The sequence below is a fragment of the Falco rusticolus genome, chromosome 1 (assembly GCF_015220075.1).
Source record: "Falco rusticolus isolate bFalRus1 chromosome 1, bFalRus1.pri, whole genome shotgun sequence".
Classification (NCBI taxonomy): Eukaryota; Metazoa; Chordata; class Aves; order Falconiformes; family Falconidae; genus Falco; species Falco rusticolus.
This window is the reverse complement of record NC_051187.1, coordinates 1,337,166-1,364,165: the sequence shown is the minus strand read 5'-3', so window position 1 is coordinate 1,364,165 and position 27,000 is coordinate 1,337,166. Positions and strand designations below refer to the sequence as shown.

The 27,000-nt window shown below is 67.3% G+C and overlaps 1 protein-coding gene across 1 annotated transcript; it reads right to left on the bottom strand.

Moving 5' to 3' along the window:
* Positions 1-1,091: 1,091 nt before the first annotated feature.
* On the bottom strand, positions 1,092-27,000 carry BAHCC1 (BAH domain and coiled-coil containing 1). The gene is made up of 27 exons (XM_037404093.1): positions 26,875-27,000; positions 24,885-25,155; positions 16,839-17,018; positions 15,632-15,754; positions 13,430-15,148; positions 13,242-13,347; positions 12,921-13,129; positions 12,638-12,796; positions 12,166-12,359; positions 11,534-11,891; positions 10,721-11,446; positions 9,449-9,633; positions 9,185-9,321; positions 8,878-8,979; positions 7,946-8,060; positions 7,620-7,863; positions 7,123-7,287; positions 6,679-7,004; positions 6,165-6,272; positions 5,824-6,083; positions 5,655-5,730; positions 5,467-5,575; positions 5,240-5,362; positions 4,983-5,156; positions 3,368-4,506; positions 2,277-2,513; positions 1,092-2,195 (listed from the first exon to the last, which is right to left on the bottom strand). Exons 2-27 carry the CDS (start codon positions 25,057-25,059, stop codon positions 1,989-1,991), a joined length of 7,656 nt encoding a protein of 2,551 aa, XP_037259990.1. The 5' UTR covers positions 25,060-25,155; positions 26,875-27,000; the 3' UTR covers positions 1,092-1,988.

Below are 27,000 nucleotides of genomic sequence, written 5' to 3'. Positions count from 1 at the left end.
CACCCCCGCACCTGTGCGCCCACAGCGCGCAGTACCACCCCCCCAGCGCCCATCAACCCCCCCCAGCGCCCATCAACCCCCCCAGCGCCCAGCACCCCCCAGCGCCCGTGCCACCCCCTCCCCGCACCCCGTCGCCGACCCCGCAGCTGCCGCCCGCAGGGAAAGGGTTAACGGCGCCCGGGTGGTGAGAACAAAAGGGCTCCCCGCCAGCCAATGGGCGCCAGGCTCTGCGTCCCTGCACGCGCTGGTTGGCTGTGGCGCGGCCAATGGCGTGCGAGCTCTGCCCGTCTTTCTGTCCCCACGTGGGGTGGAAGCGCTCTGCCCCCCTTCCCCCGCCCCCGCTGCTTCCTCCTGCCTGCATCCCCCGCCCGCATCCCTGCCTGCATTCCTGCCTGCACCCCCCGCCTACACCCCCCGCCCGCATCCCTGCCTGCATCCCCTGCCTTCACCCCCTCGCCTGCATCCCCCACCCACATACCTGCCTGCACCCCCCTGACTGCACCCCCCACCTGCATCCCTTGCCTTCATCCCCCTGCCTGCACCCCTCGCCTGCATCCCCCGCCCGCACCTCCTGCCTTCATTCTCTTGCCTGCATCCCCCCACCTGCATCCCCCTGTCTGCATCCCTGCCCTGCTGCTTCCTTCTGCCTGCATCCCTGCCCACACCCTGCCCACATCCTCCCTCCTCTCCCCTGCATTGCTCCTGCAGCACTTCGGCCCTCCTTTCTCCCTCCTCCTCCTTCCTGCATCCCCCACCCCGACCCTGCCTGCATCCCTCACTCCTGCCTGCACCTCCTGTCCCTGCCTGCACCTCTTGCAAGGCACGGACCCTGCCCTATCCTTCCTCCGTGTCCTAACACGCACCAAAAGGACGGGTGCCACCAATGTGGGGTGCCCCCAGCATGGGATGCTCCCATCGGCATAGGGTGCCCAGGGGCTGCTCCCTCGCCCCGGCACCCTGCCCAGCTCCTGCCTGTGGCGAGCTGGGGTGGCCCCTGCGGGTGCCCGGGGGGTGTGGCGGGGTGACCTGGCAGGGGGTGGCTGCACCCGGAGGGAAACTGAGGCAGAGCAGAGAGCAGAGGCGGCACCAGCAACGGTTCATATATTTATTCATAAGCCAAGTTATCAATAAAAAAGTTCCATACTAAAAGGCCTTTACATAGAGTTTGCTGTTCATAAAACCTTTGTGTTTTTAATCCTTTTTTCCTTTTTTTTTCTTTTTTTTTATTGTTGGGATTTTTTTTTGTCTTGTGGTTGTTTTTTTTTTGTTTGTTTTTTTTTTTTTAGTGTTTACACTGGAAAAGCCCCCACCGCTGTGCGGCCTGTACACATTTACAGCACGGGGCAGCGGCGGGCAGCGGCAGGCAGCGGCGGGACGGGCCAGCGTCCACCGGCACCGCAGCCGCCCCGCTATTGCACTGGGGCCAGGCAGTGACAGGACCGCCGGGGGGGGCTGGGAGAGCCGCCCTGCCAGCCCCCCCCCCCCTCCACCCCCCCCTGCTTGCCACTGCGCTGGGGGCCGAGCCCCCTGCCCCGCCGCCGTGTCCCCCCTATATACAGAGCTCCCCCGCTGTCCTCGTCCCAGCCAGGCTGGGGGAAACAGTGCACTGAAACGGAAACGCACCCCCCACCCCCCTGCCCCTTATTATTATTATTTTTTTATTTGTTTTTTTTTGTTGTATTTTTTTTTGTCGGTTTGTCTGTTTTCCATAAAACTTCCCGGAAGAAATACAATATTTACACGCAAAATAAATAGAACAACACACCTGATTTCTGCTTTACCTGCTGGCAAACAGTCAGAGGTACTAGGGAAAGTATGGCTTGTAGGGGAGCCCCCCCCTGCGCCCCCTGCAACGATGCCCCCGCACCCCCAGCCCCAGCCACCCCGGGCTTTGCATAATTGCCGGGAAGTAGCCCTGCGCCGGAGGGGGCACGTGGGGGGGCTGCCTGTCCCAGTCCCCCTCCCTGCACCTGGGGTGGGCACAGGGGTCAGCAGAGGATGGGCACCCCGTCGGCAGTCACCAGCCGGCCCGTGGTGGGGTCGTAGGTGCCCGCCAGGTAGTAGAGGTCCTGCCGGTCCTGGTATTTCTTGCTGCGGGTCATCTGCTCATAGTGCTCCCGTCCCACCACCTGGCACTTGTGGGAGATGGTCTGCACGTCGTTCTCGTCCTCGTGGCACGACTGGTACAGGGCGTTCTGCAGGGGGACAAGGTGGCGTCACCAGCCGGCCCCTCACCGCTGTGCCACCCCGCCACCCTGCCCCGGCTCCCCCCGCACCTTGCCGTCGCTCTGCCGCTTGCCCAGCTTGGTCTCCTCAGGGTGGTAGAACCACTTGACCTTGACCACCATGTTGCTGCCCCAGGACTCCCACATGCTCTCGATGCGCCCGATGTAGGGCAGGTTGGGCCGCCCGGCCGAGAGGAAGACGGCGCAGTCCCCGATGCGCAGCGTCTCCTTGCCGCGCACGATGGCCTTGTAGAACAGCTTCCGCGCCTTGCCCTTCATGCCCCGCCGCTGCCAGGGGGAGCAGGGAGGTCAGGGACGGCACAGGGACTCCTGACCCCACACACACCCACCCTGCCAGCCTGGTGAGACCCCAGGCACCGGGGAAGGCAGTGCCAGGGTGGGATGCTCCCACAGCACCCATCCAGCCCTGTGCACCCAAGTGCCACAGCCAGTGTAACCAGCACCCTGTGCTGGGCACTGTGTCCAGTGAGCCCATCCTGTGCACCCAGGTGTCACAGCTGGTGCACCCAGGCACCCTGCCCTCAGCACCCAGGTGCTGTGCCCCATGTGCTCCAGGACCCTGCCCCACAACGCCTGGCTCCCTGCCACATACCTGTGCGCCCTGCGCCCACACACCCTGCCCCATGCACCCTGCCCTGCACACACAGGCACCCTGCCATGTACCCCACCCTGTGGACCTGCACTCATGCAACCAGGCCCATGCCTCCTGTTGCACACACATGGACAGACTACCATGCACCCTTGCACCCTGCCCTGCATCCCCAGGCACTTTGCTGTACCCACACACTCTACACCATATCCTACACCTGTGCTCCTTGCACCCATGCCCCATGTGCTTTGCCCTGTGAACACAGGCAGCCTGCCAGGCACCCATGCACCCTGCCCCTTGCACCCTGCCCCTTGCCCCATACACCCATACCCCTGCAGCCACACACTCCACCTCACACACCATGCACCCATACACCTGCACCCATGCAGCCTGCCTCCTGCACTCATGCACCTGCCCCCATGCACATGGCCATGCACTCTGCTCCATGCACCCCACCCAGTGCACCCTGCCATGCACCCATACACCTCCATCCATGTCCCCTGCCTGCTCTTTGCCCGGGTGCCAGCTGTACCTGCGTGGGGTTCCCCGACCACCTCCAGAGCTGGCGCGCAGGCAGGAAGGCGGAGATCTTTGGCCGGTTTTCCACCGAGGGCAGGCGCTGCCTCCGGGAGAACTCTTTGGCTTTGGAGAAGCTGAGGGCCTCCTTGCGCTTGAGCTTGGCCTTGGGACCGGTGGCGGCAGCCTTGGTGAGGAAGCAGCGCTGCGGCGTGCTGCTCTTGGAGCGCAGGGCCTCCGGCTGCGCCAGCAGCGCTGGCACCGGGTGGGAGAGGCAGGTCTGGAGCAGCAGCGTGGAGTCCTCATCCTCAGAGCTGTAGGAGGAATCCTCGTTGTCAGAGGAGCAGAGGCTGGAGGTGGTGATGGAGCCGGAGCTGGAGGAGGTGGAAGAGCCCGAGGAAGAGGAAGAAACGGAGAGGCGGGTCATAAAGCGTGAGGGCACGTCGGTGCCCAGCCCAGCCGCCTCCTCGTCCTCGTCCATGTCCGAGTAGGAGCTGTGGCAGTCGCTGTCGCAGTTCAGGGTGAACTCGGCCTGGCCCGAGTATTTCCGCAACGCCAGCCCCACCGGCAGCTGGTGCACGGGCGCCCGACCCTTCCTGTCCTTGCCGGCCAGCGCCGCGTGGGCATAGCTGTGGCTGGCCAGGGGCCGCTCCAGCTTGGCCCCAAAGTCCTTCTCAGCCAGCAGCAGGGCCTTGCAGTTCTTGTTCTTGGGGGACGTCACCCCTTCGTGGTCCAGCTTGACCAGGTACTCGCTGCCCGCCTTTCTCCGGCCGCTTTTGCCCATTTCTGCCTCCAGCCGCTCGGCCTTCTTGGAGCGCAGGAGCTTCTGGGCGGCCGGCAGCACCAGCCCGGCCCCCGCCCCAAAGGAGGCGTAGGAGCTGGCAATGCGGCTGAAGGAGTCAGCCCCAAAGCCGTTGCCGAAGACTGGGGTGGCGAGGTGGTGGTGCACAGGGAAGAGGGCCTCTTTGGCCCGTAGCTTCTTGGTGCTGCCATTAACCTGGAAGAGGTTCTGCAGCACGGCTGTGCCCTTGCTCGACGCCTTCCGCTTCGTCTGCGCCACCGCTGACCAGCTCAGCAGTGGCCCGCCACGCCGCCCCAGGAACGGGTCACTCAGCACTGGTGCCTTGGCCCCCGACAGCACTTCCACAGCTTTGCCTGCCGGGAGACGGGGGTCAGGAAGGGCTGGTGGCCACGAGATGGATGGAGGGAGGCAAGGATGCTCTGGCACTGCCCCTGTCCCTGCACCTCCTTCCCTGTGGCCTCATCTTTCCCCCGTCACTGCAGCACCCTGCACCATCCCCTTCCTCCATCCTGGCGCTGCACCCAGTCCTGCTTCCCAGCATCCTTCCCCACATCCCAGCACCTTGCCCTGCTTCCCCGCATCCTAGCATCTGTCCCTGCATCCCTGCATCCTTCCCTGCTTCCCAGCAACCTTCCCCACATCCCAGCACCCTGGCCAGCATCCCAGCATCCTTCCCTGCATCTCAGCATCCTTCCCCTGCATCCCAGCACCTTGCCTGGCACCCCAGCACCCTGCCCTGCATCCCAGTGTCCCTTACACCAGTGCTGCCGGTGCCCCCTCTTGGGCACCCCATGAGAAGGTGGTCTGCAAGTGGCAGCACCCCCCATACCGCTTTTCTCCTTGCTGGCTGCCTTCTTGCCCGGGTTCTTGGGGGGCTCAGGGCCGTCGTGGCGGTCTGCGCAGAGGCTGGCAGGCAGCTCGCTGGGGGGAATCACACTGCCACAGGACCGCTTCGTCCGCCGGCAGGAGCTGGAGACCAGCAGCGCTGGGGACGGCTCAGTGCCTGTGGGCAGAGTGTGGGGTCAGGGATGGCCCTGCTGCCCCCTGCCTGTCCCCTACCCGTGGCCCCCACCCCGGCCCACTCACACTGGATCTTGAAGTCGGGGGGCAGCAGGCGGATGTTGGAGACAGCGATGTGTCCCGTGTCCCCGTCATCAAACTCCACCATCACTGCTTCGGGGTCATCCTCCTCCTCGTCGCTGGAGGAGCCTGCAGCATGGGGAGGGCTGTCAGGATGGGGCTGGGGTCCCCAACACCCCACTGCCCTGCCAGCAGCCTCCTGGCCCCCCCAGCTGCCCACCGCTGTTCCTCACCTCTCACCACGTTCCCTGGGTAGAGGCACCGGGATTTCTGGCTCCAGTAGGCGCAGACGCGGGTGCCTGGTGGGAGGCTGTGGCGTGACTGGGGCCGGATGTCGAGGACCTGCGGGGAAGCGGCGTGCTGGGCTCCGCGGGGTGTGCTGCCCACCGGGACCCCCGCCCCGGCCCCCTGCCCTGCTCACCGCCTCCTGCAGCAGCTGCTCCTGCGAGTAGATACGCTGCCGGTTCCCCCGCTCGCCCTCGATGATGATGCTGTAGCTGGGGAGGGGGCATGGAGCAAGGCTCAGCGCCCACTGAGCCACCCCAGTATCCCCACCCACATCAGGGATCCCCACCCCGGCCCCCACTCACATGTCGGGGGGCTGGATGGTGCGGACACTGCCTGCGTAGAGCAGGCTATCCTCCTTGGGGATGAGGATGTGCAGCCCATCCCGCAGATCCTCCTTCTGGATGGCACAGGCATGGGGCAGGGGGGAGCGGTGCCCCCCCCGGGCCACCCCCGCCAGGCAGCCCCCCTCCTCCTCCTCTGAGAAGCTGCTGTTGTCATCGAAGTCAAAGTCATCCTCCACGGTGAAGCTCTCCAGCAGCTTGCTGACCGCCCGGCCCTTGCACTGCAGGAGAGGGAGCTCAGGGCAGGTGGTGGGTGCTGGGGGGGTTGGTGCTGGGGCAGGGGTCCAGCCCCTGCCTCTCACCTGCTTGGTGGCCACTTTGCTCTTCACCTTGGCCAGCTTCTTGCCCTTGCTCAGGATGGTCTTGGCGCTCCGGGGGGAGAGGGCCAGTGACAGGGCCCCATTCTTCCGCTGTGGGAGGTGGGTCAGAGCTGACCAGCAGTGGCCCCCCACCCTGTGACCCCAGCCCCCTGGGGCCCACCGGTGCCTCCCAACTACCTCAGTACCCCCAGGCCCTACGCTGCTGCCTCCCAGCCCCACCTGCACCTACTGCCAGTGCAAAACTCGCACCCATCCCTCTGCACCCCATGGTCTCACTGGAGCCCCCCCAGCCCCTCCAAACCCTGCACCCATCCCTCTGCACCCCAAGGTCCCACTGGAGCCCCCCCAGCCCGTGCAAACCCTCCACCCAGCCCCTGCACCCCAAGGTCCCACCAGAGCCCCCTAAACAGCCCAGCAACCCCAGCCCGTACAAACCCCGCAACCATCCCTCTGCCCCCAGCCCACGGGTGCCCCCCACCCCCTGCCCCATGCTCACCCGCAGGGCCGACTGCAGCACCTTGCTCTTGCGCGTGGCTTTCTTCAGCCTCTCGCTGGCCAGGCGAGCCCCCTCGTCCCTCATCCCGAAGTGCCGGGGGTCCGTGCCGGTGAAGAGGCTGCCAGCGGGGCCGGGGGCACTGGGGCCGCTGGGGGCTGGTGGCCGGAGGCTCTCCTTGGGCTTGGCCTTCAGCTTCTTCTTGCCGCCCTCCTCACAGCCGCCTGCCTTCCGCCGCACCGGCACCTTCTCCAGCTTGCCAGCCCCCGGCTTCACCGGCCGCCGCTTGATCTTCACCTCACCCTCGGGGCTGCCGAGGCGGCAGGGTCCTGCAGGGGGGCACGGGGCTCAGGGCACCCAGTGGGTGCCCACCCAGCCCGGCACGTGCACCCAGGGGGTCCCTGTCCCCTGCATCCCCCCGGCATCCCAGTGGGGTGACCCCATTACCTAGCAGTCCCTGCCTTTCCTTCTTCTTCTTTGCCTTTTCGTTGGCCTCCATCTTCACCACAGAGGATGGGGAGGGTCCCAGCACGGCCATGGGCACTGATGGCGGCAGGGACAGGCCTGGCTCGTCGTCACCGTCCTCGCTGTCTGTGTCCCCATCGTGCTCATCTGCAGAGGAGGGGATGGCAGTGAGGGACCCTGCACACCCAGGGGTGGCCCACGTACTCTCCCCATGACCAGGGAGACACTGCTTCCCTGCGCACGGTGGGGTGAGCTGGGGTCCTGCATGACCCCCTGGCACAAGCCAGCCCCCTACACCTTCAGCTGGATGCTCCCTTGTCCTGGCCCCCTGGCACCCACTCTGCACCCCAAGCCTGATGCCAGACCCCCAGTGTGATGCTGGACCCTGCACCCCCAGCCCGACACCAGACCCCCCAGCCTCAGGCCAGGCTCTGCACCCTCAGCCCAATGCCAGACCCCCAGCCCGATGCCAGCCTTGCCTTTGAAGCCTGCCAGCTGGCGAGGGTCAGAGTCCTGCGGCTGGTACTTGGTGGCCTTGGAGCTCTTGGGACGGGACAGCTTCTTCTGGATACGGCCACCAGGGTTGGGGTCTTTCCGGCGGAAGGGGCTGATGCCGGCAGGCAGCCCTTTGCTCTTCACCTTCTGCTTCAGCTGTGACACCTTGTGTGCCACCTTGCAGGCCAGCTTGCCCTGCGAGCCGCTCTTCTTGCAGCGCACCTTCTCCTGGGGGGCACAGGGAGGCTCGGGAGGGGGCTGGCACCCCCCAACCCCGGTGGGTGTTTGCCCATGGTGGGGATGCACTCACCGGGGAGCCTTTGAGGCTGCCGAAGGCTGCTTCGGCCAGCTTGCTCCTCTTCTTCTTGGGCTCGGGGTCCCCCCGCAGCTCAGCACACAGCAGGGACAGGCTGGTCTTCACCGCCCTGGCGGGGAGCACGGCATGGGCACGGCACCCACCAGACCCCTGCCTGGATCCTGCACTCCTGGTTGCATCCTGCAGCCCTGGGTGGACCCTGCACTCCAGGTCGCATCTAGCACCCCCAGCTGCTGCCAGCTGCCGGCTCCCCACCTTCCTTTTCCCCCCTCTGTAACCTTCACTCGCTCACTAATGTTTTGTGACATAAAACCTAGAGATTAATTTTTTTTTCCTTCCCCTCCGTCTTAATTGAAGGAACCATTTAGCACAGATTTAACTGTTATTACCGAACGGGGGGGCTGGGGGCTGTGTGCGCACACACGCTCCAAGCGTGTTTGGACTCGCTCAGAGGATTTATGCAAATGGGCCTGTCGGGAGAGGCAATTTGTAGCGGAGAAGGACAATTATACAGGGCCCGGGAGTGGGGAAACGGCTGCGCCGGGCGGCTAATGGGTAATAATAAAGCGCCGGCAGCGATGAACGCCGCTGCAGCGTGACCAATGGCTTTATATGGCGCAGATAAAGAGGCTTTTATGCAACGCTGCTCCCGCGGCCGGTGCGGGGGGGACGCGGTGCTGCCGCCCAGTTGAGCCCCGCCCCCCCCCGCCCCCCCCCCCCGCCCCTTCCCGCCGCTGGCGGGCTGGGAGTGGGAACGCACTGGAGCAAGCGGGCAGACACCCCAGACACAGCAGCTGTTGATGGGGGGATGCGATGGGGCAGCCCCCGAGCGCCGCCACCTCCACGGTGGGACGGGCAGCCCCCCGGTGGTGGGGCTGGTGGCCCATCCCTGGGGACACAGAGGGCACGCGGCACCGGTCACTCACTTGACCTTGCGGCTCTCGGCCCTGCCCAGCGTGCTGGAGTGCTTGCGCTTCCTCGGCCGCCCCGGGCCGCGCCGCGCCGGGCTCCGGGAGCTCTCGTCACGCCTGCAGCCGCAGCAAGACCAGGGGCACCCTGAGCCACACGGCCGCCGCAGGCGGTGCCCCTCCGCCGAGCCGGGCTGAGGACGGCCCCAAACTCATCGCACTGGTGACCACCACTGCCATCCCACTCGGTGGAGGGCGCTGCCCCCCTGCCCCCGCCCCGTGCCCCTACCCACGGGACCCATCTGGGATGAGGACGGGGACATACTCGTGGTCATGCCGCCTCTGCAGCTTCACCAGCTCCCGCTGCTTCTCCTTGTAGCGGCGCTGGAGCTCGGCCAGCCGCATCCGCACCTCCACCTCCTGCGTGTTGAGCTGCTCAATGGCCGCCTTCAGGGGGCAAACCTGGGGGCCAGGGCAGGGTGGGGGGCATGTGGGCAGCTGGCGGTGCTGGCAGCCTCGGCCCCAAGGCTGAGACTGGGCACAACTCATCCCGCCTCCCGCCCCAGCTGCATGCGAGGGAGACACTCACAGCCTTGGTTTTAGGTGTCCAGGTGTACTTGCGGCGGGGGATGCGGGAGCGGGGTGGCGGGGAGGCGGGCAGGGGGCTGAGCGCTGGCGGGCTGCCCTCCCGGCTGGCCGCCTCCACCAGCGACCAGGCGGCCGCCACCGTGGCCAGGTTCTGCAGGTTGAAGGCCAGCAGGTCCTCGTCCCCCCCTACCAGGACAGGAGGTCAGCAGGGCTGGCACTGGCTGCCCCACGCGTGCATACACCACGGTGGCACCAGCACAGCTACTGGGGCCGTGTAGGGTGAGGATGGGTATGGCTGTGGGGCAGGCAGGGCTGTGGGGCACGCCGTGGTGCTGTGGGGCACCATGTATGAGCATGACACCCCAGCACGCAGGGCACTGCATGTGCAGCATGGTCAATGCCCACGGGCGGCCGTGGGGCTGGGGGGCCAGCACGCTGCGGTGGCCAGCAATGAACTCATCAGTGAGCGCAGCCAAGGCTGGGCTGGGAGGGATGCAGTGACGCTCCCCATCCGGCTGCCCCATCTGAGCTGGTGAGCGGGGCCCCCCGGCTGCCCCCCCGCCGTCCCCGTCCCACGGCGTCACAGCCACGGGCAGCACAGAGCACACGCGCCCCGCCGCCACGCGCCCGCCCTGCACCACCCGCCCGCAGCAGCGCTGGGGACACGCCAGGACGGCCTTCCCCGCTGGGGCCCCCGGGATTCCCTGGGGAAGCCGAGCCGGGAGGGAATCCCAGCGCCTGCCTGGAGCCAGCACTGGATCTGAGCCCCGGAGCCAGCCAGGGGCGGCGAGCAGGAGCTGGCCGCTGCACCACACCGCACCGCCAGCACCCATGCAGCGCTCCACCGCAGCACCCATGCAGCCCCTTCCCCGCTGCCAACACATGCACTGCCTGGCCCCGCTTGTGCCACAGTTCACGCAAAAGTAGCCCCGCTCTTGCTTGCGCTGCACAGCCCTTCCAGTGCACACTTGCTGCACGAACCCTCCGTTGCACATTTGCTGCACAGGCCTCCAATGCACACGTGCTGCACCAGCCACCCACTGCACACGCCCTGCACAGCCCCCTCCGTGCACCCACACTGCACAGGCCTCCAATGCACACAAGCTGCACCAACCCCCCCCTGCACTTACTGCACGAACCCTCCATTTCACAAGCACCGCACGACCCCTCAGCTGCATGCCACGCACAGGGTACCCACCGCCACCCCACGGGCAGGGGGCCCAGGGCACACAACTGCGGGGCAGGGGGCACTGGGGTGTTGGGGGACACTCACCTTCCAGTGCCAGGTCGCAGCGGCGCCGGTGCAGCTCCAGGTCAGCGAGCTCACTGAGCAGGGCGATGCCAGGGATCCCTGAGGCACAGGGGGGTAGCGCAGGGGGAGCCGGGGGGGGCTCCCCGGGTGAGCCTAGTGCCGGCAGCTCCCCCAGGTCGATGCCAGCAGCAATCAGCGCTTCCAGCCCACCCAGGCAGCCCTGCTGCCCGCCAGGGCTGTCGCCATCCTCCTCATCGCAGCTGCCTTCTGGTTCTGAGCCATCACTGTCACCCTCCTCATCCTCCTCTTCCTCTTCCTCCTCCTCCACAGTGGGGGGCAGCGGGGAGCCCCCCACCACAGGCACCGGGTGCTGCTGCTCCAGCGGGCTTTGCTCCAGTGCTCCCTGAGCTGCCTCCCGGCACACCCCGAAGGGCACCGGTGCCCGCTCCTCGGCAGCCCCCACGGCCGGGGCCGGCCCCCGCTCCCCGCAGAGGGGTCCCGGGGTGAGCAGGAGGTGGTGGCGGTGCAGCAGCGTCCCGGGACTCTCGGCCATCGCTCCCCCGGTTGGCGGCTCCCGCAGGGGCCCTGGCTCCCGCAGCACCTCCCCAGCAGGGCTGAAGGTCCGGGACTGCTCGGGCTCAGCCGGTGGTGAGCCAGCATGCATAGTGTCAGGGTCCGCCGGCTCGGCCGAGTGCGCCTCGGAGAAGCCCATGCTGGCCGCAGGGTAGCTGTAGCCGGGGGGCAGGTCTGTGGGGAACAGGGTGATGCTCAGCAGGGACCCCCTGGCACCCCCAGCCACCTTCCTCCTCCTCCTCACTGCCGTCACGGTCCTACCTGGCTCCAGGGACTTGGGGTAGTCGCGGGGTGGCTGCCCCTCGCCGCGCTTGTCCTCGCCATCGCTGCCCTTGCTCTGGACGGGCAGGGGGCTGTCGGCTGGGGAGCGGGGGGCCACAGCAGAGCTGGCAGCGGGGCAGACGGGTAAAGTGCAGGGGGCCGCAGGGAGGGTCACGGGGCACTTGGCCGGGTGCCGCAAGGCCGGAGAGTGGCAGCAAGGGGACAGCTTGGGGGGCCCGGGGGCTGCCGAGGACAGACCCTTGGCCGGGGGGTTTAAGGCAACTGCTTTGTGGGAGGGTTTGAGAGGCTTCTCAGGACCCCCGTCCTCCAGCTCCAGGGGCTGCTCTTCCGGCTTCCGCTGGGGACACACAGAGGTCAGCACACGCCAGCCCCACCGCCTAGCCCCTGCCCCACCAGCCTGCCCCGCATCCCCCAGCCCAGCCCCTGCCCCACCAGCCTGCCCCGCATCCCCCAGCCCAGACCCACAGGCCAGTCCCAGCCCCCCAGCCCTACCCTGAATCCCCCTGCCCAGCCCCACACAGCCCAACCCCAGCCCCTCTATCTCACACAGCATTATCTCACACCCCAGCCCCCCGGACCGCCCTCCCTGCCACCCCCTGCCCCCCGGGCACCTGGACATGTGCCTGGCGCTGGATCTCGAGAGCCTGGGCCGCCCGCTGCTGCTGCTGCAGCGCATAGAGCTCCTGCTGCCGCAGGAACTGCGAGCGCGAGTACACGGGCAGCTGCCCCGTGTGCTGCAGGTGGGCGCTGGGGCCCCGGCCCGGGTACATGGGGGGCCACAGCGACGCCTGGTCCATCACGTCGGCTGCCGGAGACAGGGGGTCAACCAGGGACCTGGCTCGGGGTCACCCCACAGACCCCAGTGGGGCACCTGAGCCCTGCAAGCACCCACACGCATCAAATCTCCCACCCTGCACCCCCAGCAGCACCTCCAGGGACCGCATCTCCCACCCTGCACCCTCCAGGGACCCCCCAGCCTCCTCCCCACCAGCACCCCCAGCCCCAAACCCCACAGCAGTGCTCACAGGACCCCCCAGCACAAGGCAGGGGGGTTCCCATGGCCATCCCCCATCCCAGCCTCACCCAGTGTGTGTGGGGTGCCATGGGTGGGGGGCTCGGTAGGCAGGATGACAAGCTGGGCAGGGGGGTCCTGGGAGAGGGGGAAGACGGGCTGCATGGTGCTGGGCATGGAGGCAGGGAAGGCAGGCGGCAAGTTCTGGTGCAGCGCGGGGTGGCCGATGCCTATGGGGCAGGGGGGGCTGTCAGTGCCAGAGAGGGGGCAGCACCCCGCTGCTGGAGGGGGGTCAACACCCATCCAGCCTCCACTTCCACAGCCCCCCACATCGCATTTGCTGGTGGCACTGACCATAGGAATGTCCCCCCATCCAGATGGAGGGGCTGCGGGTGCGCGGCAGCCAGTGTGTGTGTGCTGGGTGGGCATGGGTGGCAGGGTCTCCCCCGAGCTGCCCCGCTGGCAGCGAGGAACCCCCTGCAATCATCAGGTGGGGGGTCAGCTCCCCAGGACAACCCCCAGACGGGTGCATCCGGGCAAACTCCACCAGGTCCTTGTTGTCCCTGTGGGAAGAGAGGGGACACGAGGCATGGGGCACAGTGCTGGCACAGGGCACCGCAAGGAAAAGCCCTGGTGGGCAGGGATCCCCCTGCCTCCCCCCATCACTGCACTTACTGGAGAAGAAGCTCTCGCCCTGGCAGCCCCAGGCGCTCCTCGCAGAGCCGGCCCCGCTCCTCCTCTGCCTCCAGGTCGATGAGGTGCATGGGCCGCGCAGTGCCTGCTGTGCCAGGGACAGGATGGTGGCATCAGCATGGTCCCCCAACTCCCCGCCATCCCCCCGGCACCCCCAGCCTGGGCCCTACCTTTGATGCCAGCGGCCGCCCGGCCCTGCCGCCCGGAGCCACCACCACCGTAGGAGGGCTCGGGGCGCCCCAGCGTGTCCTTCTGCCGCGCCACGGCCACAGCGATGCCGACGGGCGGCTGCCGCACTTCGCCCTCGCCAGGGGCCAGCCCGTCATGCTCCCGGCCGCGGGCACAGTCTGGCCGCTCCAGCTCCGGCTGCCCCTTCCCCGGAGGGAACTTGGCGTCCTGGTGGGCGCAGCTGCCCTTGACGCCCCCCAGCCCCACGAAAGGGGGGCCCTTCTGCCCCCCCAGCAGCGCCTGGTTGCTGTATTTCAGCAGGTTCTTCATGGCCGACACCTCATCCGGGGCAGCCGGCACCTCCTGGCCCAGCACTGGACCCTGAGTCATCAACGCAGCCTGCTGCAGACTCGTGCCGAAGGGATCCAGGTAAGGCCCCTTCCGCTCCTCCGGCACGGCCAGGGGGGGGGCCTGGCCCTGCACGCCCCAGGGGGGCAGGGGGGGTCCGCCATAGCCCAGGGCGCTCAGCTCCAGGGGTTTGCGCTTGCCCTCGGGGCCAGTGCCAGCCGCCTCCACCTCTGGGTGCTGCTGGTGCCGGATCCGTGCCACCTTCTGGGGCCCCGGCACCGGTGGGGGGTCTTTCGGGGGACCCTTCTCTAAAGTGCAGCAGGAGGGGCCAACCCGGACACCCAGCGGGTCGGGGCGGGCGGCGCGGGAGCAGTCGGGCGCTGGCGGCACCTCAAAGTAGCCCTTCTCCAGAGCACCCTTGGTTGCAGGATCCCGGCTGGTGAAGGGGGGCCCCTCAGCCGACCCCCCACCCAGGTACTCCAGCCCCTTCAGTCGGGCACCGGGACCCCCCCACTCCAGCCGCCGCTCCGCCGGACCCTCCGCCTTCAGCGGATGGTGGAAGGGGCCGCCATAAGTAGCTGGGGGCTCGGCCCCCACCTCGGCATGCCGCTCCTTGCCCTCGGCACGCTCCAGCCCACCGGCCTCCGCCGCAACCTGGAAGGAGCGGCTCTTGTCCGTGAGGTGGCCCACCGAGGGCACCAGTGTGGCCCCGCTCAGCTTCAGCTCCCGGCCGGCCGGCTCCGGCAGCGGGCACAGCACCTCGGGGCCAGTGTGCAGCTGCAGGCAGGGGAAGGAGCCAGCGGCAGGTCCGAGTGGGGCCGGCCCGGTGGGCACAGCGTAGGAAACAGCGTGGTGCAGCATCTGCCGCCGCTCCACACACTCCCCGTAGGGCTGCGGCACCTCGGGGACACCCGGCTCCCGCTCGCCCCGGCACGGCTCCTTGGCACTGCAGCGGCCGGTGCGGGGCAGGGCGCTGCCGGCACAGCTGGGCAGCATGGTGCGCCTGGCGTCACCTTCCAGCCCCTTGGCACCCAGCAGGCAGGAGGCGAGGTGCTTGGGGTGGCTGTCGCCAGCCCCCCGGGGGGGCAGCCCCTCCTTGCAGTGCCCCTCCGGCGGCACTGGCAGCACCGCCTTGTGCCGTTCCTTGGGGTCCTCCTCAGGTTGCCGCTCCTTGGGGTCCCCCTTGCCTGCCTTCTCCTTGCTCGCCAGGAAGCGGTCGTAGTCCTTAGGGGTCTTGGGTAGGGGTCCGGCCTCCCGCTCCCGGCTGCAGGAGCTGGCGGGGGGCCCGGGGGCGGCGCGGGCGATGCCGGGGAAGCCATGGCTGGCGGGGAGCAGGGCGGGTTGGGCGGGCAGGTTGCGCAGGTAGAAGTTATCTGGAGGGGAGGGCAAACGGGTGAGCCCTCCCAGCACCCCCCGCCGCCAAACCACGGCACGGTGCAGGCACCCGGGGCCACAGCCATGCCAGCGCCAGCTCCCCGCTAACGAGGGGAGGAGCGCGAGGGAAGGCACGGCCTAATTAGCTCCATTTCCCACCCAAACAATGTTCCCTATTAAGCGCCCGCCACAATATTGTGAAAAGCGAGAGCGGCAGTGGCTGGGACGGGTGCCCACCACCCCACACCCGCCGGCCCCGCTCCTCCCTGGGGACCCAGCGCTTGCTCTGCCACCGGCCCCCCGCCCCAACGTTGGACACTGGGGGCTGAGCACTGAATGCTGGGTGCTGAGCCACCCCCCCTGCCCTGTGGCCTCTCTGCTGTGCCCTGATGGGCTGGGGACATGTGCCCCCATGGCAGACCCCAGTCGGCCCCAGAAGTTGCAGTAGCACCGCGGCACCATGCTGGGACCCCGGTACCTGCCTTTCTGGCTCTCATAGAAGCGGTGCTGGCCGTAGAGGACGTTGCTGTTGCCATGGTGGTCCAGGTGGCTCATGGGCAGGAAGGTGGAGGCCAGGCTCCCGGAGAAGCGGGGGTACCCCGGGGCTGGGGGCAGGGCAGTCAGGGGGGCTGGGGTGCGCTCGCAGGCACAAGGCACCCCACAGCATCTCTGTGCTGTGCCATAGCGCGCTGCACCACAGCAGCCTGGCTATGCATGGCTCCAGCCATAAACGCTTTGACGGAGCCTGTAATCATCTCCAGGCCAGGGACACCACCACCACACACCCCCCAGGAGCCACCACTGAGCTGAGACCCCCCAGACTCGCGGCGGCGGTGGCCATTATCATGGTGGCTCAGCACAGCCCTCGCAGGATTGTTAGCCGGGGCGCTCGGGCGGGCTGTCCATCAGCGGCAGGCGCTGCGCTGCCGGAGCCGCGTGCGCTGCCTGCCCCCCCCGGCCCCCCCGGCCCGCCGCGCAGGCCCCGGCACGCTGGGAGCCAACTGGCAGCCGGTCAAACTACCAGCTGGGCTGGCTGCCAGGGCCCCGCGCCAATACCACCTCCCCGCGCCTTAACTCTGTCGGCCCTCACTCCGGCCGCTCAGGTGGGGACAGGGATGCCAGCGTGCCGCGGGGTGCCAGGGGCAGCACCGGGCTGCGGGGAGCACCCCCGCGCCCCACTGCAGGGGGTCTGTGTTTAACCGGGTCTGTGTGCGCTACCCTGAGGTCCTCATGCTGCAGCCCGCCCTGGCACGGGAGTCGCTGCGGCAGGAGGGGAGAGTAGCCCCTGGTTCATCACCAGTGACACAAGCTGGCCTGGCCTCAGCCTGGCTCCCAGCACGGGGTGGGGGTCCGCAGCCCGCCATGAGCCTTGCCAGCCCGTCCTGAGCCACAACTGCAGGGGGCTGAACCTGGTCCCCACGGATGGGCGGGGGGTCCATGGGGCACGCTGCCAGCTGTGCCCCCACCTCCGCTGCCACCCCGAAGCTCACTGTGTGCCAACCGCATGCCCATGCCAGCCGGCTGCCTGGGAGGTCTGAACCCGTCCGTGTGGGCGCCAGCTGGACATCACCCGCCAGCACCAGGCAGAACCCCAGCCGCATCCCGGCCACCCTGCAGGGACCCCCACAGGGACACCCCCCTGCCTGCCCTACGGTGCTGCCACCCATCCCTGCCGCGGTGCCCGCTCACCTTCGTGGGAGTGTGAGAACCAGATCTGGGAGGTGCCGGAGTGGGGCCCGCAGAAGGCTGGCTCCGGGGGGGAGGCGGCGGGGCCGGCGGGGTGGCTGGGTGCCCCTGAGCCCAGGCTGCTGCTCAGGAAGCCCCCCATGAAGGAGGAGGCGGGCGCGTTCCCCATCAGGCCGCTGCCGGCTGCAAGGGGGAGAGGAGAGAGTCAGGGAGGGCTGCCCATGCTCCCACTTGCACACCTGCCCCACTGCCACGCTCGCTCATGTGCACACACCTGCTGCAGGGCTGTACGCAGCCCATACTGCAGGTGTGCACCCCTCATGCACACACTTCTTGTGCACGTGCATCCCTTGTGCACACACCTCTTGTGCACACACACTGCTCGTGCACATGCATCCCTCGTGCAGGCACACCTCTTGGACACACACATTCCTTGTGCACACAGGCCTCTCAGGGACGCATGGCACGGTCCATGAGTACACACATCACTCATGCAATGACACCCCTTGTGCACGCACGCCCCTCACATCCCACCAGCTCCAGGGCTTGTGTGCACACCAGGGCATGTGAGATGCAGCAGAGCCGTGCAAGGGGCACTGGCACCCTGCCCTGCCCCTGTGTGCACATTGGAGGCTTTGCACATGCGTGTGGCTCCCCACACCGCTGCTCTCCCCCTGGCTCCAGCAGCAGCTCTGAGCCACTGTGGGACACCGGCCGCCCCTGGTGCCAGGATGAGCCCGAGTTCCCCAGGGCCCAGCTGTGCCATGCTGTGCTGTGGCAGGCCAAGCTGGGTCACCCCTCTGCCAGCTGTGGCAGCTGCAAGCCGTGGCAGCCGGAGCCCTGCCAGTGCCGGGGAGGCGGTGGCAGCAAGGCTGGGGACACAGGGACAGCCACCTGTGACTGGGGCAGCACCTCCCTGGGGCTGGGACACTGCAGTGGGGGGCCAGAGCTGCATGTGTGTGCACATGCATGTCTGCATGTGTGTGCAGGGAGGGGCATGCATGCGGGGAAGACGCAGCTGGCATGGGAAGTGCAGGGCAAGGGGGCAGCTCCCACCCTGACCCTGGCAGCCTTTGCTGCAGCCTGGGGGGGGCCCCAGCACCCCTCGAGGCTGATCCCCATCCCAGCCCAGCCCTGAGATCACGGTGGAAACATCAGAGCCAGTGGCCAGCGGCTGGGCAGGAGCCGGGGTGAGGGGAGCTGGCCACCCCTTGCCGCATGGCCCCATGCCCTGTGTCCATGTGTGTGCCGACGTGGGCTGGCGGACTATGGCCGCCCACCCCTCCCCGGCTCGGCTCAGCTCGGCACGGCTCCGCTCGGTGTGTAGGAGCCCGGGCTGGCCAACCGCCCGGCCGGGGCCGGGGCAGGAAGCGTTGCTTTGCTCTCTAAGCCGGCCCACGCTCCCTGGCTAATCCCTCCGGGATGCCTCTGGGATGAGTGTCGGGGATGTGGTTTCAGGCAGCTCACTCCTTCCTGCGCCGGCCGGCCGGGGGCTGAGCCCGGGCAGGGGCTGCGTGGGCCGGGGGCACGGCCACACCCTGCCCGCGGCCCTGGGAACCGGCACCGCGCGCCCCCGGAGCCGGACGCTGCCCCCCTACGCCGCCAGCACCCACCGGGACACGGGTGGGCACGTCACACCGGCCGGCCAGGCCGTGCCAACGCATCCCCGGGGAGCTGGGGCCGCTGCTGCCCATGGGCAACCGCCCGATGAGCCCCCAGCCCCAGCTGTGACGGGGGACCCTGCCGCAGGGCGTGGAGCCGGCAGCGTGCCGGGCGGCTGCGCCGGGCAGGAAGCCGAGGTTTCCAGAACGAGCCTTTTCTGGAAGCTGTGAAACAGGCTGTAAAAAAATAAACCCCCCCTCCCCGGATCGCGGCGGGGCCGAGCTGGCGCGGAGCATCCCGGCGGGACTGGTGGGGCCGCGGCCGCCGCTCCCCACACCTCCCACCCGCTGACTCACACCCACTGGCACCGCCAGATCCCGCGGCACGCGCTGGCCGTGCCATTCCCACCCGCCTCGCGTGCCCATGCTCTGCCCCGTGCCCAGCGTGGCACGGCTCGGTGACATGGCGCAGCTTGGCATGGCATGGCACAGCACGGTCGGTGACATGGTGCAGAAGGCAGCCCCACGGCTCTGCCCACGCTGCCAGTGAGAGCGGGGAAGGGTCCCTGAGACCGTGCACAACTCATCTCCCCCACGAGCAGGCACTGCCAGAGCCCTGTGCTGGGACACTGAGGTGCCAGCTGCCAGCCAGGGGCAGATGGGCAGCAGGGTCCCCCCCGGGCAGCATCAGCCTGGGAACTCCCTGGCCAGGCTCCCCACAGCCAGCACCATGAGTCAGCCCCACCAGCACCACTCCCAGCTCTGGCACCGGCACAACCAGCAAGAAAATCCCCCAAGGTGGGATGGAAGGGTGGCCCCGGGCCTCGACTCCGGTGGCATTTTGGGGCTTTGCACCTCGTGCCCATGCTGGGAACTGGAGCTCCAGCACGGCCACGCAGGCACCGTGCTGTCCCCGGCCACCCCACAACTACCCTGGCACAGCCCTGGTCACACCACGCTCTTCCCCATGCCGGGCTGGACACTGTAGAATGGCCAGCAGGGAAACTGAGGCAGGACCAGGGGCGTGCCAGCCTGTTGGGGGGCCAGCGGCACCCAGGACCTTCCAAATGGGGCTGGGGGGAGCCGGCTGCACCAGGCAAGGGTTAAGAGGAAAGCGAAGCCACTTCCCCCTCAGCACCACCAAACCACAGCTGGGAGGGCAGGGGAGGTGCTTGTCACCTTGGCCCCAAATCCACAGGTCACACGTGTGACAAGCATGCCAGGGCTCAGCACAACCTCACCGACAGCAGCAGGGGGATGCGGGCTGGGGGGGTGGGTGTTGGCTGGACCCGGCAGGGGGGAGCAGCAAGGGGCGCTCCCCACCCAAGCCGCTCGCTCATCGTTCCCGTGCTTGCACGGCACAGATGGGAATGTGCCGGGAAGACAGAAAGTTTCCCTGCCAGCAAGCAGGGCCAAGGCGGGTGTGGGGGGGGCCATAGCCCCGGCGGGGGGGTCACTCTGGCCACAGCTGCTCCGGTCCAGCAGGTTCCTGGGCGGGGGGCCGGCAGCTGGGGGCAGCGCTGCCAGGAAAGGGAGTGGGTCCCCAGCTCCCTCCCTGCACCTCCAGGAAGGTGGGAGCTGCAGCCACCAGCCCCCCCCCCGGTGTGGGTGCACCCTGGAGCTCCATTTCCAGGAGGGGGGCTGCGCTGGACACACCCAGGTGAGGTGACAGTTCCCGGGTCCCCGTGGCGGCTGGGATGTGCGTGGGGCGTGGGGTTGGGTTACTCTCTCGGCTATTTCGGGGCTGGAACATTCCGAGCGGGGCCTGGGCCGGGAGCTGGCCTGGGACCCTCCCGCCCCGCATCCCCACGGCCGGGCACCCCGGGGAGGTGCCAGCCCCAGTCCCCCGACTCAGGCAGGGGGCTGGATGCAGCCGTCACACCCCGCCCCCCCCCCCCGCGCCACGCACTTTGCAACCCACGCGGCCCCTTTAAATATTTGGCAAATAGGAAATAAGTGTAATATAATTTCCTCGGTGTTATAATTTAAGATTAATCCATATTGTTATGGCACTAAATAAATGCTGTAATATTGAAATGCAGTTCAAATTAGCTTGACAGAGTGCCAGAAGTACAATTAAAACGTTATCCGATGGGTAATCACACGGCAGTCGCTCCGTGCTAAGTGCCACTCGCAAGCTGTCGGCTTTCGGCGGAGGGAAGGGGAGGCTGGAGCTGCCGAAGCTGCACGATGCTGCTCGCACACTCACTGGGGCCGCGTGTGCACCCACCGCTCAGTGCACGCAGCTCGCACGGGGCTTGCGTGGCTGATGCGCACCGCACAGTGCACACTCCTTGCACGAGTGACACACACTGCCTGCCTGGCTGGTGAACACACGTGCCTTGCACAACCGATGCACGACGTGCACAACCGATGCACGACTTGCACACCAGACGCACGTGGCCTGCAAAGCCCAGAAGACATTTTAGGAGCGGCCACAGGCCTGGCACAGACTGGGACCCCAGGGAAGCCAGGGAGGGCCCAGGGGGTCCCAGCATGCCACCCCACACAGCCCCAGAGACACCCGCTCTCCCATGGAGGCCAAGCACATGGACGCCCCCCAGGAAATCCCACCAAAGTCAGGGCCCTCGTGACCCCCTACCACGTGCAAGCGCCTGCAAAGCCCTGCACCCACAGGGTCCCAGCTACCCATCCACAGAGCAGAAGGGAGCAATGCCAAGGGGCTGCAAGGATGTGTCCCCCTCCCTCCCCAGCACCCAGTGGGGTCAGATCCTGCCCGGGGCGATGCTGCGGGGCAGGCAGGGCGGCAGGCAGGGCAGCAGGCAGGGCCGCGCTGTGCCCATCTGTTTTGTTTTATGGAGCTGATAAAAAAGAACTCCAAAAATGAGATTATTGGGTGAGTGTTTATTTACTGCCGGGGGGTGGGGGGATGGGGTGGGCAGGAGGGGGGGTGCAGCCCGTGTGAATCTCTGCAGAGTCACAGAATTGCCAAATCCTGCTATTTTTATTTTCAACTGTAATTCCCCGCTTGGCTGTCACATATCGCTGCCCTCAGCACCAGGAGAGGAACTGGCTGCGGCAGGGGGGTGGCGACACTCGGGGCTGGGGGTGTCCCGAGGAGTCGGGGTGCTCAGAGGGGCACCCAGATGCTCTGTGGAGCCTGTCCACACCCCCAGTCCCCCCTCGAGGGTCAGCCAAGCCCACTGCGCATGCGGTGCTTGGCCCACAGAACCTGGTGGCAGCACTGCCAGAGGCACTGTCCCAACCCCTCCCCAGCAGGGGACCACCCCCCCATGCCAGGCAGCTCCAGGGGTTCAGGGACAGGAGGTAAAGGCCTGCAGCCCGGGGTGCTGAGACCCCGTGCATGCCCCCAGTTTGGGACAATGACTGCATTTACCAGTGGTGACCAGGGCTCCCAGCAGCTGCCTGGATCACACCGCCGTGTCCCCCCAGGCCCCGGCACGCAGCAGCATCTCCGCACGGATCCAGCTAATCGCTAACGAACAGATGAAACCACTCCAGGGTAACTCCCCAGGATCTGGGGTTCTCAACATCCCGCTCTTCACGCTGGATGCATGTGGGCGCGTGTGTGCGCGTCCCCCCGGCCACCCCGGCACAAGTGTGGCTAACGAGGAGCAGACGAGTTAATCTCAAAATCTGTTTTAACTTTGACACCTACTTTTTAAAATGCAGCGCATGCGGCAGCGCGGCCGGGCTGGCATGTGGTGCCGAGAGGGGGAGTGGGGAGCCCCCACACCACGGCCATGCTGGAGCTGTGCCGTGGCCTCCCAGCCCCTTGTCAGACCCCATCTTCGGTCATTAATGAGGAAGCCGCAATGTGGAACGGCTGCAGCATTGGCACCCGGCCCCACATCAACACCCCAGCCAGGGGCCACTGTCCCCACCTGCCCCCTGCCATCCACCCCCAGCCACACTGGGGAACCCGTGCAGTGCCCAGCCTGCAACTTAATCCAGGGAGGGGGACAGCTGCGGGAGCTCAGCCGGCTGCCAGCACCACGCTGCCGGCTCACTGCACCCTCCACCGCCACCAGCATGCACACCCGTGCCAGGATGCACACCGGCACCGCTGGGGCCAGCCTGGATGCAAACCAGCACCAGGCTGCAAGCAGCAAACCGTCACACCGGCATGCAAACCGGCACCAGTTTGCAATGCAGCAGCACTGGGGTCAAGCCGCACGCCAGCACTGCCACGGCACTGGTGCTCCTGGCAAAGCCTGGTGCTACTTTGAGCCCCCCCGGCACTGCTATACATTGCAATGCACCGAGGGCTCCGCCATGGTGAAACAGCCTGACACCAGCTCAAGTGTATCTGTTAGTCCGTAAAAACATCAAAGGGGCAAAAATTGAGGCCCCGGCACAACGCACAGGCTCGGCTGAGCCTCTGCCAAAGGTTCCCACCGCCTGCCTGCGGCAGGGCCATTGGGACCCCCGGCCCCGCTCAGCACAGGCGTGCTGGCACCGGTGGTGGGACCGCGGTCCCCCACCAGGCTGTGCCCGGGGGCTGCACCGCAGCCTGGCCAGCTCCGGGGGTCCCTGGCCCCCCAGCAGCGGGCACTGCCGCAGCACCCCATGCTCCGGCCCCCGGTGCTGCCTCACACCATCGTTTGCATGGTGCCGGTGCCAAAACCAGGCGCAAACCAAAGCATTTGTTTGCAATAACTGTGCAGCCCTGAATTATGGCTTTAATAAAATGAAGCTAAACAGTTTTTATCTCCCCTTGGCAGGGCGGCCTCCGGCCCTCGGCAAAGGCTCCTGGGAGCTGTAGTCCGGCCTGCCGGCGGGAGCCATTTGGGGGAGCGTGGCTGGAGCCCCCCAGCCGCCGCGTGCCATGCCAGCCCCGCCACCGCTACAGCCGCCCGGCAAACCGCCGGCTGGGTTGTATTTGCTGGGTGGGGTAATTATCAGTCATGGGCATTAATTACCGCTCCACGCATGCTGCCACGGCTCCCGGCCACACGGCACGGCCGCGCTGCGGGGAACACTGGGGTGCCAAGCCCAGACACCCCTCTCCTGCCAGCCCCCACCCCGCATCGGGCACTAAAGCATCAGCTCCATCACTCCAGCAATGCTGCCGTAGGCGCGGGAGCCTCCGAGCGCGGCTCGCCGCGATCGGCTCCGGCTGTGCCGGCCCTGCCAAAGCCGGGAATATTTTTAGCTCTTTCTGTTGTTAGGTTTGGCTTCTCTCTCTTTTTTTTTTTTTTTTTTTTGTTTTTTTTTTTTTTTTTTTAAGGCGAGTTTCTGCCGGGGTATTTTTAGCCTGATCCATGTTATTTTAACAACCTCCGTGCGTTCGGGCTCCCATGTGTCGCCCAGGCCCCGGCGGGCGTGAGGGTCCGGTGGCCGCCACCGCGGGGACACCGCCAGGCCAAGGAGCCGGAGGGAAGCCAGCAGCACCCAGGCGCTGGCATCCCCCGGGGATCCCCCTCCCCCCTCTCCGACCACCAAGAGCCGGAGAGGGGCCCCTTCCCCCCGAGGATGGGCAGCAAGCCCCCCCCGGGCCCCCCGCACCCCAAAGCCGGAGGAAGGCCAGGGTGGGTGTGTCCCCCCCAGCCCGGTGGGGGGCCCGGCTACAGCGCGGTGGCGGCCGGCACAAAGCGAAACCGCCCCGGCTGCGGGCCCGATCCGGCGCCGCCTCCCCGGCACCCCCCGGTGCCCCCCGCTTTCCGCCTCCTTGCAGGAGCCGCGGACCCCCGCGACCACCACCACCACCACCCCCCCGCGCCGGCCCTGCCGTGCCCCCCGCCCTAATCCACGCACTAATTGTAATCCCATTAAAGCAGATATAATTTTATTAGTATTCACAGCTCATCAAGGCGGCGACAATAACCGGCGCTGCCGCCGTGCTGCGGCGCGGACACCGAGCGCCGCCTGCGCCGGCGGGAAGCGGGGCCCGGCAGCGCCGAGCGAGCGGCCGCGCACCGGCCCGGCACCCCCGCAGCTCGGCGGCACCGGCCCCCCCCGCCGCCGGCGCCCCCCCGGGGGCCCGTGCCCCCCCCAGCCTGTGCGGCGCGTCCCGCTCAGAGCCCGGCCGAGCGCGGCACAAAGCCGAGCGGGCAGTGCCGCCGCCGACGAGCCCGGTGCCGGTGCCGCGCTTTGTCCGCCCCCGGCGGGGCAGCAGCCGCGGAGCGAAGCGCTGCGGGGCCCCTCGCACCCTGACACGGCGGCGCTTTGCACCGAGCCGGGGCTCGGGGGCCTCCCCCCGCCGCGGCCCCGCGCGCAACGGCCGCCGCGCCCGCCCAGAACGCGCCTCCGCGCCCGGGCACCGAGCGCTCGCCGGGCCGGCCCGGGGGTCGCGCTCCTCCCGCGCCGGCGGAGCAGGGAGATGCTCGCGGTGTGCGTGAGCCCCCCCGCCAAACCCCCCTCCGGGCGCGGTGACAGCCGGAGCGGCACAAAGGGGGAGGCCGAGCCCCCCGTGCCGCGGCGGGTCCCCGCGCCCCCCCCGGCCCCCGCGCGCGGCCCTTCTGACCTGTGTGCGTGGCCATGGAGATGGGCGCGGGGAAGTACTTGGTGGGCTGGAAGTGTCCGGGGGGCTGCACGGCCCCGTGCGCCGCGCCCGCCCCGCGCCCCGCGCCGTGCCGGTGGCCCAGGCCGCCCCGCTCCGACAGCAGCCGCGGCGGGGGCGCGAAGTCACGGCCGTCCATGCCGGGGGCACCCGGCGATGCTCAGCGCCGCGGCGGGTTGGCGGCGGGGGCGGCGCGCCGCGCTGCGCCCCGGGGCTCCCGGCTCATCCTCCGCTCCTGCCGCACGGGAGAGAAAGGAGAGTGAGAGCGCGGCCAGCCCGGGGCGGCGGCCCCCCCGTGGCCCCGTTCCCCTATTTGTCCAGTACGCAGCCCCCTTTTTTTCCGGTATCCCCACGCGCAGGTCCCTAGTCTCCCCAGTACGCTGCCCGTTTTTTTCCGGTACCCCCCACCCGCGGGATCCCAGTTTCCCCAGCCCACAGCCCCCGTTCCCTCCAGTACCCCTCACCCGCAGGTCCCCAGTTTCCCCAGCTCACAGCCCCCATCCCTTCCGGTACCCCCACCCGCAGGTCCCCCGTTTCCCCTCGCCCACGGTAAACCACATTCACCCCCACCCCCGAAGTGCAGCCCCCCCCCCCGTTCCCCCAGCACCCCCCATGCACAAGCCCCAGTTTACCCAGTGCCCCCACTACGCGCACCCCCCGCTTCCCCGGTGCTCCCGGAGCTCCGGCCTCCCCACCCTGCCCCGGGGCACGGCCCCGCTGCCCCGGCGCTCGGGCCCCGCCGCACGGCCCCGTCCCTGCTCCGGCGTCCGCTTCCCGTAACCCCCCACGGCTGCTCCCTCCCGCCGCAGCGACCGGGCTCCCCCGCCGCTCAGGGCCCGCCTGCTTTCGGCTGCCCCGGCGCCCCGTTGTTTCCCCGCCGCACGGCGTCTTCCCCTGCCCGCTTCCCGCTTCCCCCGCCGCGGGGCTGCACGGCCGCCGCTCCCCGGCATCGCCCCGGCTGGCGGAGCCCGCCCGCGGCAGCGCCGAGCCTGCCCGGTGCGCCGGGCCCGCCGGGGCATTGTTCTGCGCTCGGCGGCGGGGCCGGCGGGCCCGATCCGGCGGGGACCCACGGGGCCGGGGCCGGGCCGCGGCGAACAAAGGGGCGCGGAGCAGCGAGCGCGGCCGAGGGCCCCCGACCTTCCCCCGCCCGGCCGGGGCTGCAGGGCCCGGGGGCCGCGGGGCGAGCGCGCCCGAGCTGCGCTGGGGGCGGCGGAGGGCAGCCCCGGGAAAGAGAAACAGGCGCACAGCTCAAACAAACAAACAAAAAGTATTTTTTTTAAATAAAATTGAAAAAAAGCAAAGCAAAAAGGACAATTTTTTAAGGTTAAAAAAACCCACACAAACGTAACGCCAAAAAATTTTAATGGGAAATAATTAAGGCAAAAATAAAACCCCACTGAACACCGAAAAGGTTCGATGCAGAAAAACGTTTTAACGCACAAAATTTGAAGGCGGAGATTTTGGACGCGCAGATATTATTTTTTTTTAACGCCGAAAATATCGTTGTGTAAAAGGTTAATGCAAAAAAAAATATTTTCGTGCAAAATAAAAAAAATGAACGCAAAGAAATTTTAACGCGGTAAAAAAAAAAAGGAGAAAAATATTTTAGTGCGAAAAGATTGAAAGAAAAAAAGAGTAACGCGAAAGACCGGAGCAGAAAAATTAACGCAATAAAATTAAAGCAGAAAAAATTAATGCAATAACATTACGGCAGAAAAAAATAAAGCAATAACATTACGGCAGAAAAATGCAATAAAATTAAGCCGAAAAAATAAAGCAAAAAAAAAAGGCAAGAAAAAAATTAAACCAAAAAAAATCAGAGCCAAAAAAATTAAAGCAAAAAAAAATTAAACCAAAAAAAAAATAGCAAAGCGCCAAAAATGAAAATAAACCCCAAACAACAACAACAGCAGCAGCAGCAGCAGCAATCGCCCGTACGGTCGCAGTTACTTACCGGAGGGGCGTTCCGCGCGCGGGGCGAGTGCGGTCCCGCCGGCGCGGGGCGGCCCTGGCGGGGTGCGCAGCGTGCTCCTGCCGGTGCCCGTGCACTGCCCATGCACCGGCTGCTCCTGCAGCAAAG

What these genes read in the sequence shown, in the direction of transcription:
- BAHCC1 (XM_037404093.1), bottom strand. Translation starts at nt 25,059, where the DNA reads ATGGACGGCCGTGACTTCGCGCCCCCGCCGCGGCTGCTGTCGGAGCGG. An exon ending in GGCGGCCGCTGGCATCAAAG is followed by an intron (nt 13,348 to 13,429) that starts GTAGGGCCCAGG and finishes TCCCTGGCACAG; the next exon opens with CAGGCACTGCGCGGCCCATG. An exon ending in CAGAGGCGGCATGACCACGA is followed by an intron (nt 8,980 to 9,184) that starts GTATGTCCCCGT and finishes CTGCGGCTGCAG; the next exon opens with GCGTGACGAGAGCTCCCGGA.